The sequence below is a fragment of the Colletotrichum godetiae genome (assembly GCF_030913485.1).
Source record: "Colletotrichum godetiae strain CBS 193.32 chromosome Unknown BDP55scaffold_6, whole genome shotgun sequence".
NCBI lineage: Eukaryota > Fungi > Ascomycota > Sordariomycetes > Glomerellales > Glomerellaceae > Colletotrichum > Colletotrichum godetiae.
This window is the reverse complement of record NW_026851254.1, coordinates 922,654-942,041: the sequence shown is the minus strand read 5'-3', so window position 1 is coordinate 942,041 and position 19,388 is coordinate 922,654. Positions and strand designations below refer to the sequence as shown.

General features: G+C 52.7%; 5 protein-coding genes across 5 annotated transcripts; 1 reads left to right on the top strand and 4 right to left on the bottom strand.

Annotated features, from left to right (window-relative positions):
- The first annotated feature begins 2,374 nt into the window (after positions 1-2,374).
- Positions 2,375-5,374, top strand: BDP55DRAFT_347759 (uncharacterized protein). Its single transcript, XM_060566972.1, has 7 exons — positions 2,375-2,838; positions 2,897-3,113; positions 3,167-3,265; positions 3,322-3,423; positions 3,478-3,634; positions 3,688-4,090; positions 4,146-5,374. Exons 1-7 carry the CDS (start codon positions 2,717-2,719, stop codon positions 5,191-5,193), a joined length of 2,148 nt encoding a protein of 715 aa, XP_060434074.1. The 5' UTR covers positions 2,375-2,716; the 3' UTR covers positions 5,194-5,374.
- A 387-nt stretch (positions 5,375-5,761) lies between these two features.
- On the bottom strand, positions 5,762-7,655 carry BDP55DRAFT_765107 (uncharacterized protein; the record flags this gene model as incomplete). Its single annotated transcript, XM_060580932.1, has 3 exons — positions 5,762-7,236; positions 7,295-7,366; positions 7,477-7,655. The coding sequence occupies 3 exons, from the start codon at positions 7,653-7,655 to the stop codon at positions 5,940-5,942; spliced, it is 1,548 nt and encodes a 515-aa protein (XP_060434073.1). The 3' UTR covers positions 5,762-5,939.
- Positions 7,656-8,043: 388 nt separating this feature from the next.
- Positions 8,044-9,547, bottom strand: BDP55DRAFT_575069 (putative methyltransferase-domain-containing protein). Its single transcript, XM_060570766.1, has 3 exons — positions 9,051-9,547; positions 8,540-8,991; positions 8,044-8,488 (listed from the first exon to the last, which is right to left on the bottom strand). Exons 1-3 carry the CDS (start codon positions 9,337-9,339, stop codon positions 8,144-8,146), a joined length of 1,086 nt encoding a protein of 361 aa, XP_060434072.1. The 5' UTR covers positions 9,340-9,547; the 3' UTR covers positions 8,044-8,143.
- Positions 9,548-10,512: 965 nt separating this feature from the next.
- On the bottom strand, positions 10,513-11,460 carry BDP55DRAFT_724926 (uncharacterized protein; the record flags this gene model as incomplete). The annotated part of the gene is made up of 1 exon (XM_060578955.1): positions 10,513-11,460. The coding sequence occupies one exon, from the start codon at positions 11,458-11,460 to the stop codon at positions 10,513-10,515; it is 948 nt and encodes a 315-aa protein (XP_060434071.1).
- A 3,819-nt stretch (positions 11,461-15,279) lies between these two features.
- Positions 15,280-16,616, bottom strand: BDP55DRAFT_544065 (uncharacterized protein; the record flags this gene model as incomplete). Its single annotated transcript, XM_060568457.1, has 3 exons — positions 15,280-15,871; positions 15,928-16,202; positions 16,440-16,616. Coding segments are annotated over 3 exons (1,044 nt in total), but the record flags the coding sequence as incomplete, so codon positions are not given.
- Between the last annotated feature and the right edge of the window lie 2,772 nt (positions 16,617-19,388).

Sequence of the window (19,388 nt, the reverse complement as noted above, 5' to 3'; positions counted from 1 at the left end):
CTTGGTCCCGTTACGCTGGAGCCGACTAATGAGGTTGCAATCCACCGCAACCTGCGCTGGTGAAGTGAAGAGGTAGGAAGGTGCTGGGCATCTGCTCCCAAGTCCCCAACAGAGCTCCTCCCCGCCTCGCACACACATATTCCCACCAGGGCGGCAAACAGGGACCGAGACTGGTAACGAAGACGTCCACGACAACGGACGGGCAGAGCCGTTCACAATCGCGCACGCGCATGTCACGGCCCCCAAATGGACAGTACATAAGCAGCTCCAGGTAGCGTGACTGTCTTTCCGCGTCTTCAATGACACGGCATCGTCAGATTGGCCCGCGAATCTCTCTGATGGGGGTACGAGACGGTGTTGGGGGAGGTTGCGAGAGATATCCGCCCATCCATCCCCGATATGCGAGCAAGCACACTGCACGCAATCAGAAGAGGGACAAAAGTCCCAATTCAGACATGCAGGCCGCGGTCGATACCGTAGGGCCCAGCATACCGGCTCGTTCTAAGGCTCTAAACAGCTTGTCGCTGCCGGCCTCAATTTCTGGTCGATCACGGTGGAGTACGTTTTCTCTGACCAGGTGGTTCTGATAAGATGGGTAGGAATTGGAATTAGTAGTAGTGACGAAGAATTCTCGTGAAAGTTGTCCCACGTCAGAGTCGAATTGAGGTGTAAGGAAGCACGGGTGCTCAGGAAAGGTAGACATGGAACTCCTCAATGCCACCACAATGTCCACCATAATGTCAATTAGGGCAGTCTCGCTACCCGAGGTCAGATACGTTCCTTCCATGCCTACGTTACACCTGACATTTAGTTCCGCAAGCAGCAAGTCCAGGGAAGAGACGGTGGTCGAGATACACGGTACATCTGAAGCTGAGGAAGGTTCCCTTCCCTGCTGTTGCCTCCGGCGCAGCGGTGGTGGCCCTGGATCTTTCCTTCTTGGCCGGGCGCCCCTTGCCTTTTCATCACCCCTCCAAGCTTAAGGCAAGCCCCTCCGTCCCAAGTGGGGCCGTCATGTGCAGGGGTTGGTTGTGGTTCACTGGCACGACTGGATGAAGCGAGACCCACCTTTGCTAAGCGCCGACGCCTGTCTGCTTCATGCAGCCCACAGCTCGACGTCGCTCTTCTCATCCACCGACACCACCTTGTGCCCAACTCTGAGTGGTTGAACCCGTCGGGAGGTGCGCTGCTGTGTCCATGGGAGAAGACGCGCAGCTGCATCTCTGACTGGTTCATCCATCGCCTTCTATATGCTGCCCGGTGCCTGCCTTAACCCGGCTCAGGTTCGTGGAGTACCCTGGGAAAGAAGAAGAATGCGCAGAAAATGGTGGTTGTCTACGACTGAGGTGCGGCCGGAGCAGCTCGCGGATTGGATCCCACCCCGTGGAGCTCTCTTCTTCGTGAGCACCTCGGCCTTGTCTACTTCGACGACTTGACTTCTTAGCCTTCTTCCCTTCGTCCTGTCGGATCACTCTCCTCTGCCAGCGAACGCTACGACGATCCATTTCGGGTCCCTCTTCTGATTCATTACCATGTGAGGTGCCTGTCCATAGGGCGGAGCGGAACTCGGTCAACCATTCAGACGATACACAAATTTCTGCCATTTCTGACTTGGCATTCCTCCACAACTCGAATCCATTTTGTCTTGCTCGTTGAGAAGCACAGTGAACACAGATTTCTATCGCTGCTCGTTTCCATTTCCTGCAACCATACCAATTCTTCGCCGTTCTGTTGGAGGGCTGGCCTCTTTCTTTACCCGTACCACCGAACCGCCCGCCTCTGTGCCACCTGTGTCTGTACTGTGGAGGTTAGACATCCACATCAACCGCATCGTCTCAAATCAGCTGTCGGCTACTATTTTGTCTGTCGACTTTGTTTCTTCCATTCTGTCAACTTTGGCTTCTCTTCCCCGGCTGCCCGAGACTGCATAGACGACGAAGCCATCGGTGGAGCCGTGCTCGTCACCTGTTTGGTTGAATCTTAGCCGCAGCTCTCTCTCAACCGCCCTTCCCAAGAGACGAGCATATTGCAGCATACCTACCTAAGCTTAGTCGCAGAGACAGACGCACAGCTCTCAGCCTGATCTGGCTCTCTGAAATCCTCCCAATTTTTTCCATCAAGGCGGTAGTCGCGTTGCCCCCAGGTCCATCCAACTCGCCTTCCCCATATATTTACCCTTCAACCGTCAGGATCGCTATTTGGGTACCCCTGCTGCGAGTAGAGACCCGCCGCGACGCAGCGAAACCAAACCTGGCCCTGTCGATATTTCGCGTGAGCGAGGCACAGACACGGTCAGCTAGGGTCGGCCTGGAGCCCCCCCGGTCTCCGTACCGTTGCTCTTCCCAGCACTGAGGTAGCAGTAGGCACAGCTCCTCTTAAACTGCCCTCCCCACCCTCTCGCTCTCGAGCTTCTTCACTTTCGAGCCTGCTGTTGCTAGTCTGGAAGCTTGATGATCGCCGGGCCGTCGTCTACGAGACCCTCCAGCACTGATTTATTCCTTCGCCTCGACGGCCTTTAGGATCACGACCAACACCACTTAGCCAGTGCGGCCCAGCAGTAGACCCAACCGACCAGAAAGCAAACTACGTGGGGCTCTCGAGGCATTCTCTGGATTGACAACCGCCGAGTACCAGTCTGCTGGACTGCCCGTCCGACTTCCATCGCTGCCTGTGCCAGTGCCGGAAGGTTGTCGCATACAAACGAGTCGATAGACTGACGATGGCACTCGAAGCCCCCCTCCGGTCGTCTATCGGAAGTCAAATATCTACTTATTCCCATCATAACGACATGTCTGTCTCGTCTCCCGATAACGGTTCTTTCCAATCACCTTTCGCCAGCATGTAAGCTATCATGGCCATACCGTACTGTTGTAGTATCAAAGCTTACATATGAACATAGGTCTTCGAACGCTTCAGACCACTCCGGCCGCAATTCACTGCGTCCCAACTCCATTCAGAGGGTTCCCTCGACGAACTTGAACTTGATGAGCCCGAGCGATATTGTTGGACCTTCACCAGTCACCTCGACTGGTACTGAGACGACGGAAATTGAGGACGAAGAGGCAGAGGAGGTCCAGGCCCGGCCTAATCTTACCAATCCGGCACCACACCCCCAAGTTTGTCTTCTTCATGCCATTTGAGAGGCAGGCAACGTAACTGACTATTCTAGCTCATGATGCTCTCGACCAACATTCCCGATCATCTGCGGCAGAGTAGTAGTGAAGAAGCTGTATCAGTCATCCATGCGCCAGAAAGCTTTCACAGCTGGGTAAGCATCTCATGGAACCTTCTTTTTCAAATGAGCAAAGACTGAACGTGAGCCAGACTTCTACGGAGCCGACAGTGAGGCCAGATCAAAGTAGCACGAGATCATCACCCAAGACAGATACCATGAGTCTTCCATCCGTCACAGATCATGCAATCAAGGTACGGTTGCTCCAAAGCTTCACCTAAGGCTTTTCAAATACTGAACTAGAACAGTCGAGATCTCCTGGGCTACCTACGCCGCCTCCCCTTTCGACAGATATCAGACCCGTTCGATACAGCTTGGACAGCGCCACCCCGCGCGCGCAAGACCTTCACGACATGCTTAATGAGTCATCTCGGCTTAGGTCCAGCAGCACAAGTAGCCTTGAAAGTTTGTACATACTAGATGCTCATACAAAGACGAAGAAGTCTAACACGAAACAGAAATCGACGAAGCTAGAGAAGTAGAGACCGATACCGAAAACTACGATGAAGAGCCGTTCGCCACCCCCGCCCTACCTCAAGAAGATTCGGAAATCAGGGCTCTACGAACCGCTCTCCAAGAGTGCTGGACTTTGTGTAACACGCTGGCCAACTTGAGCTCGATTCATCGAACACGGATGTTCAACAGCTCCGGCACCCCGGATGCTCACGAAAAAGCTTGGATGGCGTGCTGGAGGCTTTGCCAACGCCTGTATGACAACCGCGACGAAGACCACTATGATCACCACGTACGAGAGAACCTCGATCATTGCCGGGATTTTTGCCAGTCCCTCTTCGACGTCCGCCAGAGGAAGGATGAAGTTGCCGATTCTGTTTTGAGAGTCAGTTTTGAACTGAATAATCAGTGAGCCATTCCAGAGATTGACAAATGTTGGACAAATTAGCTGACCGTGTTCCAGTCTTTATAGCGCTCAGGACATCCAGAACCTCCCGGAGCCCTTCCGCGAACGTACCCTAGATTTCTACATCACTCTTTGTCATCGATTGATGAAGCAGCGAAGCGAGTTGGCCGATGAGACGGACTCTTTGCTGAAGGCGTGTTGGTCGCTTGCCGAGATGCTTTTCAGTCTGAGACAGAACAAGCGTGACGGAAGAGCGCCTGACGAGGAGCTTCTCTGTTCAGCGGTACAGGCATGCTGGGAGCTTTGCGACCTTTTCAGAGACGGTTGGACCCAGGTCCGGCCAGACCGAAACACTCCGCGACCGAGCCAGACAAGCTTCTTCGGCCACCAGCAACAGTATGATCAACCTGCACGAGGTGAGAGTAGAGCGTCGAACCGATCGTCTTATTCGAAGAGGGAAAGTCACAAAAGCCTGACCGAAGAGCGCCCACGAAAGCCACCACCAGTTCCAGAAACTCCTGTGACCGAATTTGAAGACACACCAATTTCCCCAGAGAGCTCCTCTCCTCGGGTGCCAAACATCCTCGTTCTTGGTACAACGTCAGATAGCGGGCGTGGAGGCCGGTGGTCAAGCAGTGCTTCGCAACTGTCGAGCTACTCGCAAAGCAGTAACAAGACATCCAGCACAGCAACAACGACCACGGCAGGCGAGGACAGCAACAGCAACCGCATCAAAGCACTCATCATCAAGGCTGCCATGAACGTCGGCTTTACTCGAGACCCGGCTCTTGACAGCAAAGCCGAGAAGTCGGCCCTCCAAGCATTTGTCAAGCATATGCCCACGGGATCCTTTGGGTCCTTGCCTGCACACTCGACGCTTCTACAGCACTACAAGAACCTTGTACACGCCGACTCGTCGTTTAGGGGGTCTTCGCTGCTGCCGGCACGTGGAAAACGTATCTCGGCGCATGACCTGGCTAAGAGCGTCCACTATATGAGCCAAAGATCCAGCCAGTATGTCTTCTTGCGCGACCTGTACAGGCTCGTGTTTGGCTTCCCACCGGAGGAGGGCGAGTCGAGAAAATCGACAACTATAGTGGTCTGAAAGTCTATTTCCTTTCAAACTTTGTTTCGGTTTTTTTTTTTTCTTCGTTTGCATTGCTGTCTGATTTCTTCACGAAACTATTGTTATATCCTACTACACCACACTCATAAGGGAGAACAAAGCGGGCGGGTTTATTGCGAGGAAAGTTCTGCTTGAGAGGCCAGAGTTTCAAGCAAACGCAGACACACATACACACACACACACACACAAGCAACATGCAAAACAACAAACAACATACCTGGAGGAAAGCGCCCGTCTGTTCGTTTCTACTGCACTAGATACCCATCGTGGACGGATTTCGGCGCCGGGAGCTTGGACAATGGGAGGCTAGAAAATTTTGCGATTTCTTCTCAATTTCGTTATGAGACCAAGGGAGGCTGGGAGCGTCGTTCGTTACATTACATGTCACAATGGATATTGTGGCCAACCTGGAAGGAAATCATTTTATAGCTTATGTCGCAATGACCACCAAACTACCTATCTATCTACCTGCAAGCTACCGTGCTCGCGTACTGAAGGCCCAAATATGGTGAGGTCATTGCTGAGGAGGATTTTGCCGAAAAGGAGGAATTTGCTGGAAAAGAAAAAGGCGCGTAGCCCGGGGCAGGGAAATAGGGGTATCGTGTCGGAAAGTAGGCAAGGTATTGTGTAATGCTTCGTCGTGCTCCAGGTAACAGAGAAATGCTCGTGTGGAACCTGTCGCCCAGAGATGGTATGCAAGAAGGAAACATGCGTATCGTAGCTCTCTACTCGAGGGGACCAAAGGACTGTTGAGAATAGTCGTCGTGGCCCTGTGGCTCTGCACTGGGCAGGTACAGTTCTTCCCAACCGCTGTTGTTCATACTGTTCCAGTCGATATTGCTAAAGTCGCCAGAGAAGCTGGCGATGTTCTGGCCTTCGGTTTGTTGCTGCATTGGGTTGAAGGCTTCCGAGCCTTCGTATGTTCCGCCGGCGCTGGCCATTATTTCAGCGTAGGCAAAAGGTGCAGAGGTTTGAGGGTACGGTGGAACGAGCGGGTCGAAGTCAAAACCCGGCGCGGTATCGTACCCAGTCGCGCCCTGCCAGGTGTCTGACTGAGTCTGAGTGCCCCAGAAGTTACTCTCTGCCTCGTTGTAAAGTGCTTGCCATGGTGCATATGACGTGGACTGGGAGAAGTTGAGGTTCGGGCTCGCAGATAACATCATTGAATTTGTTCCTGCCCACGTGGGAACAGCTGGTGTATTGGGTTCCTGGATTACAGCCTTGTCGAAATGGGCGGCGCTATATCCAGATGGGTCCATCTGAAGATCGAGCTGTGTAAAGAATGAGCTGTCAGTTGTTGGTTCATGAGGATAATCATTGTCGATACTATTGAGAAGCTTGGTCAGGGGTGACACACTGAGATCCCTCTCTGCCTGCACGTGATATGCGCCCATATCCAGATTCTCGGGAGTGCTGGAGACTTCGGGGATAACCGCATCGAGTAGGCTCAATGTTTGTTCGTCATGTCCAGTCGTCTGGGATACATTGTTGTTCGGCGTCGGGGATGGATACCGAATGAGCTCCTTCTGGGAGGACGTCTCCTGCAACTGGGTCATCAGACGCTTTGGAATGCTCTCTTGAAGAACCTCATCCACAGAAGCAGATGAGTCTGAGACTAGGCATTCACTCCCTTCCTCGAACTCATCCCGCTTTCTCTTCTGCACTGCAGAAGTATACAGCATTTGCTCGTAGTGTTGCTGAACAGGTTGTTCACCATACGGGCGGTCGGGATTCATCTGGAACATCTGCAGGATCTTCTCGTGTGCTGCAGCATACTCCTCTGCGTCGATGCGCGCTTGCTCATCCTCTGAGACTTCATTCTGTGAGACGTCATTCTGCTGCTGTACCTTCTCGGAGGATAAAGCCAGGTTCTCGGGAATCTCTGCGGGAGAATCGTGTACATGACTGGCGAGAATCTGCAGCATGTGATGCTCCGAAGCTGAAGCATCCTCATCCGTGGGTGGTGTGAAGGCTTGATCGCTTTGATCGTTCGGGGACTGGATTGGCATAGCCATTGCTTCCCTATGGTGGCTGAAATTAGTAACTTTGTCGCGTTTCATGAGGTGTGAGGCCGACTCACTGCCATTGAGATGGGACTGCGGTCTTTCTATTACCGCCATTGTCCGGGACCTGTCCATTGATCATTGCCGTACTGCCATAAGATTGTCAGGAAATAGTACTTTCTAATCTTCAAAGAAAGAGGGGATAAGGGAGACACAGGCCAAAAATAGTAGTCAAAGGGCTCATTGAGGGGGAACTTACCCGAATTCAGGGTCATGACCGTATTTGGCTCTGACGTATCTCAGCTGTGCCATGGTGAGGGGCTTGCTGAATCTTTCCTGGTACTCGCGTAAGGTGTCTTGTTGCTTCTTCTCCTTGGCGAGACTGCGCTGGAGGATGAAGATGATTTCTTCCTCGGTGTAGGTGATTTGGCCAACCATCCTGAAGGTTAGTCGTTTGTTCGCTGTACTTGCAGGTATCTTATGTGCATACCGAGAGGTCGTGTATCGTGTATAGTGTATCGTGTGAAACGTGGTTGGATTGGGTTGTTTGGGTGAGTGTGGGAGAAGAAGAAAAACAGATGTGAAGGAAGCTAGAAATCGAGGGGAAAAGGCGGAGAGAAAGTGATCCACGACTTTGTCGAGGTAGGAAGGAGCAACGGGGAATTCTAGGGAAAGCAGTGAATCAAAGTCGCAGATACACACGGAAGGTGGAAGGAGGTTCTCCTGGGGGAAGGAGCCTCCCGTCGTGAGCTTGATAAGCGACGGGACGCGACAAGCAATTAGTTGGGATGGACGGTGAAGTAGGCCGCACTTGGTTGTCGTCTGTCAAGGCATCCGAGTCGACTATCATTGTATTCTGTTTCGTCTAGATCTAAGTCTAATTGGCGGGCGCGCGCCTGCTCATTCACTTTCGTCTAGTCTATGTCTTAAGCCGTCTCCAAACCCACGCACTTCATCGATTGTTCCATCGGTATTTCTGCTTGCTGCTTGCGTGCAAATATCCCCCACCAGCAAGTCACGTTGGTGCCTTCCTCGTCCTCACCCCAATCATCCTGACCATCGAGTGTTCCTTCCTCGATGCAAATTAGAGGATTTTCCTGGCTTCCCATAGCATCTCGGAAAGACTCGAGAAGCTTCTTAGTAGTTTCGTCTCGCAGTGGGACCATTACAACTGCGCGGGCATCGTCTTCGGTTGATAGCTGCTCAGAGAAAGCTCCTGCCAGAAGTCCTGGATGACAGTCGTCGTAAAGAGGATCAGCAGCGAGAACAACCTATGAGCCATGTTAGAAGTCTCTCTGTAGAAATCCTCAATTGTCACGTACCTTGAACTGGTTTCTTTTGCCAAAGAGGTTCTGGTCAACTTCGTCATCCCCTGAGCCACCCCAAGTAAGTGCACCGGCGTTCAATGAACCTCCTAGCTTCTCCACCGTGGCACGATTGGCGTCAACGTTGTGGCAAAGATTCGACATGATATCTGGCAAGTCGCTGAGAATCACATGAGACTTCCACAAAGCAGCCGCCGCAAGTCCAAGTAGGCCTGTGCCAGAACCCAACTCCAACACGGATGGCCGCGGCTCGCCCAGAGATTCATCAAAGAGCCGGAAGAGAGCCGTTGAACCGATAGATGGCAAGTGCTTGGCGAGAACGTAAGAAGAACCCCAAGTCTTGAGACCAAGTGAATCACCAGTCAGGGGTGGCTCTCGGATGATGAGCTCAAAGGTCGGTGTGAGGTCCTCCTCTCTAAAGGGCCATCGCTGGGTGATCTCGCCCATGGCTATACTCTGCGTCAGAGGCTGCACAGCTCGGAAAACTAGCAGCCTGATCATCACATACCTGTTCTTCCACATCGCTCCGTCATCCTGCGGCTAGCCTCTGACCAGACTTCCTCTTTTTCATCATCGTCCTCGATCCAAGAGAGACCACTCTTAATGATTGATGATAAGTACATCGTTACTTCGCGCCGAAAATATGCCGTTGACTCTTGCTCATGAACAATGTCAGACCGTCTTCGTTTGTGACTCCATACCGGAGGGCTGAGTTCCAGTTGCTTCAGTGTGCTGAGTAAGTCTTCACTCGACGGTTTCTGCCACATCTGCGGGAAATCTTTCGGTTCGAGTATCATTGTTGCGGATTAATAGTCTATGTGCAGTTGTCTACTATGATCGCCTAAATCCATAGAAATTGCGTCGACATGAGGAAAAGTAAAAGAATAGTGTTGACTAGAAGAACATGCGAGAAAGTGAGGAAGGGGACATTCGCCTCAGCACCACGTAAATTTTGTGTGGCGGTCTGGACCTGCCCAAAGACCCCATCACCAAAACGAAACCATGGGACCTCACGCAGGAAAGCAGGCCGATAAGGATCCTTATCGAAACCCCGGGACCCATAAGACGTGGAGTCCAGATCTGGCAGGTGGGGGGTTACTTCGAGGGGTCTTTCCCCCCAAGGTACTCCGTTCTTGCCAGTCTAGCTCCCTGATTGGTTAGCCTCATTTGCAAGGCTGCCGCCAGAGACCCTTGCGACCCCACGTCACAAAAAATTCATATATAAAGCGCCAATTTCCGCGCAGAGTCTGACTCCTCTTCTCTTTTCCCTCCTTCAAGCACCGTCCTCTTCAACGCTGCGTTTCTATGCTACAAACGGAGAGATGTACGCGCAAGCGGAAGTCTCTCATTCCATCAAACTGGCATATGAGAAATTCGGAGTAACTTCTTCACACCACTCACCCAATGTCGCCTGCCTAGTGCGGGATGACGGGTCTGCCCGCGAGGGTCTGGCGTGACTTCACGTCTGCAATTGGCATCAGAAAAGCAGGGCCCGGGCCATCCTCATGTATACCCTGATTCCCTTTGGGAAGAGGGGAAAAATGAGGTCTGGACTCGGTGTCCCTATGGGAGAGCCGTTGCGAAAAGATTGTGCAGAGCACTTGAGTGCGATACGCAGCGTCTGGATCCTGGCTGGCTTCGGCTGGTCAGGGACTTGACAATTCAATTCCGATCATTCTGTTGAGGACGGTGCTTCACTTTTTTTCTTTCCAGGTAAGCTAAATATCTGGGGGGTTTTTTTTTTTTTGGCGCTTTGGCTTCTATGGACCAAGGATACTACTAACGAACAAACGTGCCCCCTAAACAATGTAGTCTACGCCCGCCGTACTTCACCTCAAGCTCCAACCTTCTTGACCGACAGCATGACCGCACACACTAATCCCCGCCTTCCACACCAGCCATTCCGACAGAGTTTTCAGCAACAATCGATCGACGACGCCTTCACATCTGACCTCCGCCTACCATATCGCCTACGAAACATTCTCACATCCTGACTGTTCGTTGTTCTGTCCACCCTCGCCATTGTTATTCGAATCCTGCGCATGGTCTACGCGCCCAATATCGGACTCTTTGCTTCTAATGCCTCTGGACGGCAACTTCCACAGCACGGCTTTCCAGACATGGGAAGTGGTATCGGCCAAACCCCGAGCTCTATCAAGGCGCGCCACTAGATCCTCACAAACGAGATTCTCTTTCAGGGCCTTTGCGGCCAGGTTGACAATTTCCCTGACAGCGTCAATGACTACCTTGAAGTGGCCCTCGGCGTTTGGGCATGTGTCGTCAAAACTGGAAGCTAGCGGCGAGTACTTCATTTGAGCGCCTTCGAGTGATTGCAAGCATGTCTCCACCTGCGCCATAACCGTATCAAAGTCAATCGGCGGCGGCAGCCTTTTCTTAGTCGCCTCCTTTTTGCCCTTCTCTGCATCCGTCGACAACATGTCTACCCAGATGTAATTCTGTGTCGCTGGGCTCGCAGATTTGCTGGTTTCCGCCACCTGTTTCAGAAACTTCTCGAACGCTGTGTTGTAGACCTCGTGTGCAATTTTGAGCTGGTCATAGACTTGGACTAGCAACAGCCTGATTTGGATGAGACGATACCGGCGAGAGCGGGCAAGGGCCTCGGGGTCCCGCGGGGCCTGGTGGACGAGCGAAAGGCTTCCCACAGCTCGCGGAACGTGCTCCGTCTCGCCTCCGCTTGCTTCCCGTCGCCAGACCCCGCGTTCCCTGGCCTCATGATCCTCCTCCCGGTGTCGGCCGCTCGATGGGGGGCTCATCATCGGCGAGGATGCGCGGTCGTGCACGTGTGAGAACGACGCGAGATAGGCCTCGATTTCAAGCGCCGAGGGCGGCGGGTATCGCGCTACGTAGGGCCTTCGTGGCCTGTAGTGGAAAGGAGGATCGTACAGGTTCCGAGACATTGCCCAAAGAAAGAATGACTGCCACTGTTGTACGTGGTGACAAACGGCTGGATGTGTTGGCTTGTAGAAGGAGCGCAGGACTGCTTCTCTTCGATGCTACAGAAGCTCAAGAGTCTTCAGCTCCGCGCTGTGATCTGGGGCATGTATCTGCCTTATTTGAATGGCTGGAGACACCTGCCATCCTGCGAATGCTTCTTGAGCCTTCATCTTGTGAAAGAAGCCTTGAGTTGTCAAGGAACGGGAATCTGCACATCGATTTCTGCAGCTTGGCCTTGGGTTAGACTGAAGAGACAATCTGCTCTGGGCCTTTCCTTTACCTTGCAAGTTCCCACTCATCTTTGCAAATGCAATACTGCCTACTTGTTCTTCTTCACATTGAAAGGCTCAGGTACTGGACCGTTGCCTGCCTACTTGCTGTTCCTCTTTCAGAGTACCTCACGACAAAAGAAGTAAGCACGCATGCAAATAAGCCTCCAAGAGACCTGTCTCGAGGGAGCCAACCCTTTCCTTGACGAGCTTCTACAATCAGCTTGGTCTCCAGCGCACATCACTTGGAACTTGACAATCTTCGACATACGCAGACAAAATCACTACGCTGCAGCATCTTGCATGGTAACACGACGACCATCTTAGCTCTTTTCATGATTTCCAACTCATCCCATCAAACATCCTCTTTGGCTTTTCAGCATCACATCGCAGCGGCATAGCCGATGAGGATGACGTGAGATCTCCAACTAAAGTTTCGTGACATTGCAACATCGGACATCAGTGGCAACCGCCACCATCTAAACAACCCCCGACCCCGGGAAAGGCTAAAACCAGCGGCGGGCGGGCCGGGAGCCGGCGTATGTGTGGGGTTTGAAGCGTGCTGGTTTAGCTTGGCAAACCCGATTCCTCCACCTCCCACACCATCCGGCCCCGCTAGTAAGGTAGGTATTCGTAGGGTACGGATAGGAAAGGGAAGTTTCACAGTCACCTGCCAACATACCGGAGGGTTTGAACAGAAAGTACTTAGCCCATTCAAGCTTCTCTTTTGCTTGCGATGCTTACAAGGAAATGCAAAACCTCGGATACACGCCTTCCATCGGGGCCTTGCAAGAAGGGAACATCTCCTCACTGGCGTTCCTTGGTGGCGTATATTCCTATGCGGTTTGCTTTGCTTTGCTTTGAAAGTTTTCCCTCTCTTCCTTTGGGCGTGGCTGATTGCCGCAGGCTATAGGAGCAGGCAAGCAAACCATGCAAGTTTGCATCACCTCACAGATTCACCCCCCCCCCCCCCCCCCCCCCCCTCATTCCTACCAAGATCTTTGTACTGGGCAAAGTAGATCTGGATTGGTGAAAAAAAAAAGGAAAGAAAGAAAATGACAAAATCGAAAGACATGAGGATATGTATGTGAAAGATCCTTAGTTTGTTGGCTCCCCTCACCATCTTCAACAACCTGACCCCAAGACTGAATCAAAAGTGTGGTATCGAGGCCTGGATACCTTGAGTTCGCAGCGTCTGAACAGCTGACATATCCTCTCAAGGTACTCCGTACCTGTCTGCTTCTAGTGTTTGACGGGAACGGGAAAACGACCCTCGATCAAATGCTGAATAAAGGTACAGTTACCTACCAAAGGTAGGATGCAATCTCATTACCAAAAGACATGGTACCCAAGCGCTCGTATTTCTGATTTCAAAACAAAAAGAAAACCATAGAAACACTAGAATACTCCATTTCCGCTGACACATCTTCTTGCTTTGCTCCCGAACAAATTTCCCAAAATCCCATTTAATGAATTGCGGGGAGCTCTGGTGGAGTCGGGTCGCACCTCACCTCACCTCTCAAGCAGAAAACCCCGCTGATCCTGCGGAAATGGATGAGAAGCCAAAACCTCAGGTTGAGAAGCTCAAATGCCACGAGCTCACCGAAGAAACAGCAAGGCAGTTCAGAAAAAGTTGCCAATTAGAGCAGCCAATACTAGCAACAGTACCGTGCCTGTCAATCGTCTCATGCCAAAAAGGGATTTGTACCCGCCCCGTACTATTCAGAAGATGAAGAGATGAAGGAGTAGGCGCACGGCCGCTTTCGACAGGACAAACAGCCTAAGGATTTGCAGTCTGCAGCCAGGAGGCGGGGACATGACGTTGATACCCCCTGTGCATGAACAAACGCCTCGTCTGCCGTGTTCGTACGGCTATACAGCATCATTGCTGTCGAGTGTCGACCCAAGTAAGGGGTATCACAACGGGCAAATCGCTTCAATTCGAACCAATCGTTCAGGCAATGTAATCGTTCAAATGACTTTTACTTGGACACTGTTCTGTTTTGTGTAGCTGACTACCACCTGGTATCAATCAAAATGAAGAAGACAAGAAAGTGAATATCTCCAACGACAAGAGTTCCTGGCCCGTATCCACGGTGTTCCAGATAGTTGGGTTTTTTCTCTCCAGAGTCCATGCAATCCTATTTGCTGGTCGCCAATGCCCGTTCCGTCCCCTTTGATGCAATCCCAGCCCGAATGAAAAGAAAAAAAAAAGTGAGCAAATCATTTCGCTGTTGCTGATGCTTTCAAGTGGCCGTCCTGTCGAGGGCTCTCTTGAGATGTCCCGAAGAATTATCGCTTTTTCCAAAGAAATCCCAAAACACGTTTCTTCGCCTTGGCCTTTTTGGCTGGGGCTTCTTTCGCCGTCTTCTTCGTTGATACGTTGCTCTTGTCAAGCGGCCGGCCAGGCAATTTGAAATTGTCCGCCTCGGTCCCTCCCTAAGCGACCGCGATGGGGGCGCTGCTGGGGATGCTGTTCGGGGGCGGGCATTCCTTGTAAATCTCAATTTTGAGACTCTTCAGTCGCTGGCGCATGTCGAGGAGATCTGCTATCTTGTCCTCTGGTGGGTTGCGCATGTCTGTAATCTCCCAGTGCAGAGCCTCATACTTTTGATAGAACGCCTTGAAACGCGCGGCTTTGTTGACCAGGTCGGGGCTGAGCCCGCGCTGACGCTTAGAGGCTTGCTTGGCCCGGGCGCTTTCATTGGAGTCGGAAGATTCCATAACCTTGCGCTTCTTGGGCGGTGCTGAGTGTTCAAGATCCGACGCATTCGTTGGCGGTGATGAAGCTAAAGGCGAAGACTTAGCCGGTGATGTATTTTTGCTCTTGAGAGAGACGCCAGATGAGTTGCGGGATGATGCATGTGAGGTATCTGCGGGCCGTTGCTTGAGGCTAATGGGTGCCTTGATGGGCGCCTTGGGCTTCGCACGCTTGGCCAGTGGGGCGCCAGAGCTTGAGCTACTGTCGTCTGCCTCTTCCTCCCTCTGTCGCTTGGCAGGCTGCGGTTTCGCCGCCTTGACAGTCTCTCGTGGAGGTTGAGGCGACTTTGCCTTGGGCCTCTCAATCGATCTCTCCACTGTCCTCTCTACAGGCTTCTCGACCGGTCTGGCTTTTGGCTTAGGCACGGCGATCTTCGGCTTTGGTGGAAGTGCATGTTCGATCTTTCTCTTGGGGGCAGGTGCAGCCGCAGGCGCTGGTCTGGGCTTGGAAGCCACAATGCTCGCCATCGGCTTGTCCTCCGAAGACTCTGAATCAGAGTCTGAGTTGGTAACAAATTCTGCAGAGAGAACCCCCCGGCCGTTCTTGCTAGCGGGAGGTGCCTTTTCCTTTGCTTTCGTTGGCGCAGCCTTAGGAGTCGCGGCCTTCCTATTCGTAGACAAAAGACGCTTAACCTGAGAGTCGGCAGCCTTCTTTGGTTTCGGCGGTAACGGGTTCGATGATGATCGTGACATTGTCTCGCCCTTCATCTTGAGAACGTCTTCGTCGCCGTTGTCGCTTGTTGCGTCGCTGACCTTGATCTTGGGAGGTGGTGCGGCGGAGGCCTTGGCAATATTTGCCTGCAACTTACTGAGGATCTTGCCCTTTCCACGCTCTTCCCGCGGCAAGAGCTTCTGCCACTCGGTTTCCGTTGTTGCCAGCCGCATCTTGTCGAATTGACGGATTGCGTTGTCGATCGCTTTCTGTCGGGTATCTTGGGTATCATATTCGTACTTCCACACGTCCAACTCTCTCCAGTAGTTCTTCCTCAGTGCCCACATCTGCGTATCTGACTCGAACTGGGCCACCTTCTCCAGGGCAGGCTTGAAATCTTCGTCTTTGCCTTCCCACAGGCTCTCCAGGTAGTCGGCCGGCCGCTCCTGCACCGCTAGTTCGTGTACAATCATAGATCTTTGCTCCTTGGACTTCTCAACGATCTGTTGCGAAGAAGCGTAGACAGGGTTAATCGACGGTGAGCTGACGGCTACCAGAGCCGGCGACCCTGATGGCGATGACTTGCCGCCCCCATTGCCATATGACGCCATGCTTGACAGCAACTTGGACTTGGCCGTCTTTCCTGTGGGCTTCTTGTTGGTGCCCGGCAGCGGCCTATCCATGACCTTTGATCTATTGCCATTGTTAGTTGTGTCATGACCACCATGACCCAGCCACTGTGAACATACTGCTTCTTCGATGCCGTCGCCGCTGCGATGGAGTTCTGCAGATTCTCTATATCTGAGTCCATACCAGACGACGAGGTTGAAGGTGCACCCTTTGCCTTGGCTTGCTCGCCCTTCTTGGGAGCCTCGGAGCCGGGCAGCTTCTTCCATAGCGAGGAGGTTTGTGGTAGTCGTGTAGCTCGTTTCGTGGATTCGAATGGTTTCGTGAGGAAGAGGTCGTGTGAGAATGTCGCGGAGATCGGAGAGAGAGTGTGGGAACTGGAGCCGTAGAGCAATGTCTTGGTAGCGAGGAAACGTTAGCATATGTCAACGAGCAGCGCTTCCGCTAGCGGGCGGGAGTCGTTTGTGTAGGCATCGGACGGCAGCAGATGTCCCAGACGGGCAGCGGTGCACTGCTTTTTTTCGCCTTGCATACAGGTACAAGTGCCAGCTCTTCCCGTCGGGAGGACAAGTGAATTGTGAGAGTGGGGGGGTTCAGGGAGAATCGGCAAAGAAGGGCGTTGCGTAAGACTTACCGGGCTGCTCCCCAAGGACAATTGGAGGTCCTCACCACCCTGTACACACTTGATCATGTCCTCGAGTACATGATCAGAAAGGTTGATGCAGAAAGCCTGTGGTGGTACAGGATTTCCCGAGGCGGCCGAGCTCTCAAGAATGAGGCCGGATTCCGGAACCTTGAGTGAAGAAGGCATATTGGGTCTATCTCTCTCTCGCTTTCTCGGATCACGCGAATCGGCTGTGTTGATGGCCGGTTGCACCTCGCATGCTCCGGCTCAGCTTTCGCCTTGCGAGCAAATAGTTCGAATAGAGCGGAGAGTTGAACAAGTGTAAAGTCGAATGTCGAGTCGGGGTGTCGGAGGACAAAAGGAGGCGGTTGTTGAGTTTTGGTTGTTGAGTTGCGTCTATTATTCTCGCAGGCGGATTATGGGGCGGGTAGGCAGGACGTCACATTGCCATGGCGAGGTTGAATGTGGGTTCTTCCGGCTTCGCAAGAAGTGAATGGACGAGGACGGGCGTTGGGGTTTGAGGCTCGACGAACCCCTTTCGACTGAAGAAAGATGTAAAGAATGATTCACCGTAGTAGGTTAACAAGCGAGAGAGGAAGCCTTGTAGACAACAGGGTGAGGAAGAGGTGAAGGTGAGGGTGGTGAAGGGAAGGAAGTCGAGATCGGGGACAAGAGGAGAGTAGCGGAAAGGAAGCACAGGCTGCACAGGCTGCACAGCCAGTCGGCCCAGCCCAGGTCCCCAGCCAAAAGAGAAATGGGCCGTGGGACTTGGAGAGAGAGCAGAGGGGACTGAGGAGTGAGGTGAGAGAGAGCCCAGGCAGGCCGGACCGCAGCAGGGCCACCCACCGGTGGTAATTAGTGCTGGTACAAGCTGTGGTACTTTGAAACGATGGTGGGTTGAACTGAAAGCTCGCCGAAGAGACCACTAAAGCCTGCTGGAGCCATCGGGGTTTGCTGCTAACAGCCGCTGTGGCTTTTTCCGGTAACATGTACCTGATTGTGTACCCACCCCCATGCGAGACAGGGTGTCACGCCTGGCCAATAACAGGTACTTGGCGTGTACTTTGCTGAGTTCATCGGCTCAGTCTCCAGAGTGAAGGAGGGAGGGGGATGGGGGAGGGAGTGACTGAGCAGAAGAGGAAGAAGGAACCCACCCTGGGTACGATCTCAAGGGCCAGCGGATGCTCTGACTGGCTGGAGCAACGACCGTGGCCGGGGGTCTGGTCACTCTGGCGGACGCCTGGTGCCTGTACTTCTTGTACCTCTGACCTTTTTGGCCGAAGCGACAGGGGTGGTCGGGGTGTGCGAAATCAACTAAGGGGACCATCGGTGTTGCTGTACCTTGCACAGAAACTCAGAAACCAAGGCGACCACTCCAGTCCAGTCGGTCAGTACCAGTATTTGTACCATGACGACTGAAGAGAGAGCATCATCTCAGGAAAGCAAGATACGGATAGAGTAAGCCAGACAAGATGAATAGAAAGTGACGATGTCTATGTAGAAGATGTAACCCCCAACCATTGAGTCTGTGCTGTGCTGCGTTGCGCTGTGCTGTTCAGTTCTACCTATTCTGTTCTGCGCAGTTGCCGCCGCCAAAGACATAGACGCTTGATGTCGGCCTTGCCCTGCTCCTGCTCTGGAGGGGAAACCCAGAATGGAAGACCGAGGTGAGGCCTGATGGAGTAAGACAGTCGACTGGGTAAGACGGTGCTTGGCGTCCTGCTTCGTATGAGATGTGATTGTGAGTTGGGTTGGATCAGTCAGGGCCAGTCACAGTCACGCAGCCGTGGTGCCACATGGGGGCAGAAGGACGCCAAAAGGGCGAAGACATTCGAACGGTGGCCGCGAGACAACACAGAAGCAAAAGCACCACTTGCGCGCGATAGTGTGAGGGCGAGGTGGGCAATACATACCTAGCCAGACTTCAAGTTACCCAAACCGACCCGCGCGTAATAAGGTAGCCTGTGACCTATCCATACACCGCACTGCGGTATGGAGAATTTGGAAAAGCATTGGGCATGGGCGAGGTTTACACGACAACTTCTGGCCGGGGGCCCAGCCCGGGAAAGCACCCGATAGCGGGCGGTCCCTCACCTCGTTCCATAATCCATTTAACCTTCACCGTATCCCTCTGAGCCTCTTTTTCCTGCCTCCTCCCTCTTTACGAATAGTCTATTGTCTATCCGTATCCCTAACTTTCCAATTACTAAGGTATTGCTTGTCTCCGAGTCACGGGGCCCGGGCCCGCCCACTTCCACTTTGACAGGATGACATTGACAACTTGAGCAAAGGACATGAAGAAACCGTAATAGATGAAAAGAAACTGTAAAACATATTCCAATCAGCCCAAATGCTGAGACGAACAGCCAGAAAAACTGCTGCACCCGACAGTACTGTGTAGGCAACCGGACCATCTTCTCGTCCGCATCGTGCCGGAAAAGGATGACTTAACTTTTGTCAGTGCTGTCACCGAGTAGGGAGGTGGTATCTCCATGGATATTTTTGGCCTCGACTTTTCCCTTTTGAATCCCATAGTTCGTTCCCCTGTCGCTCAGTGATTGGGCCCATCGACTCACTCACCTCTCCGTCTTGTTCCCACTCTTGCGAAAAGTTCCATCTTCCCAGTCTCTACCCCTTGTTCTTCGTCTCCCTCTTGTCTCCATGACTCCATAGCTTTCATTTTGCTGTTATGATAAGATTGATGAGAAGAGAACCAAGGGGCGCTCGCTGGTGGCTGCTCAACGGGAAACGGAAACGGGAGCAGGCAGCATGTGGCAAACCTCATCTGTGGTGGCTTGCCTTTGTCCCGTCGTTTCCAGCAGCCGGTGCCGTTCTTGTCTTGCTCGTCGATATCTTTGCTTCATGTTTCTCTTCTGGGGGAAAAGAAACAGCCATGCAGCCGTCCGCTTGTTCGGGACCAGACGTGGTTACCATATCTTGCCTTGAGTTATTCTCTGC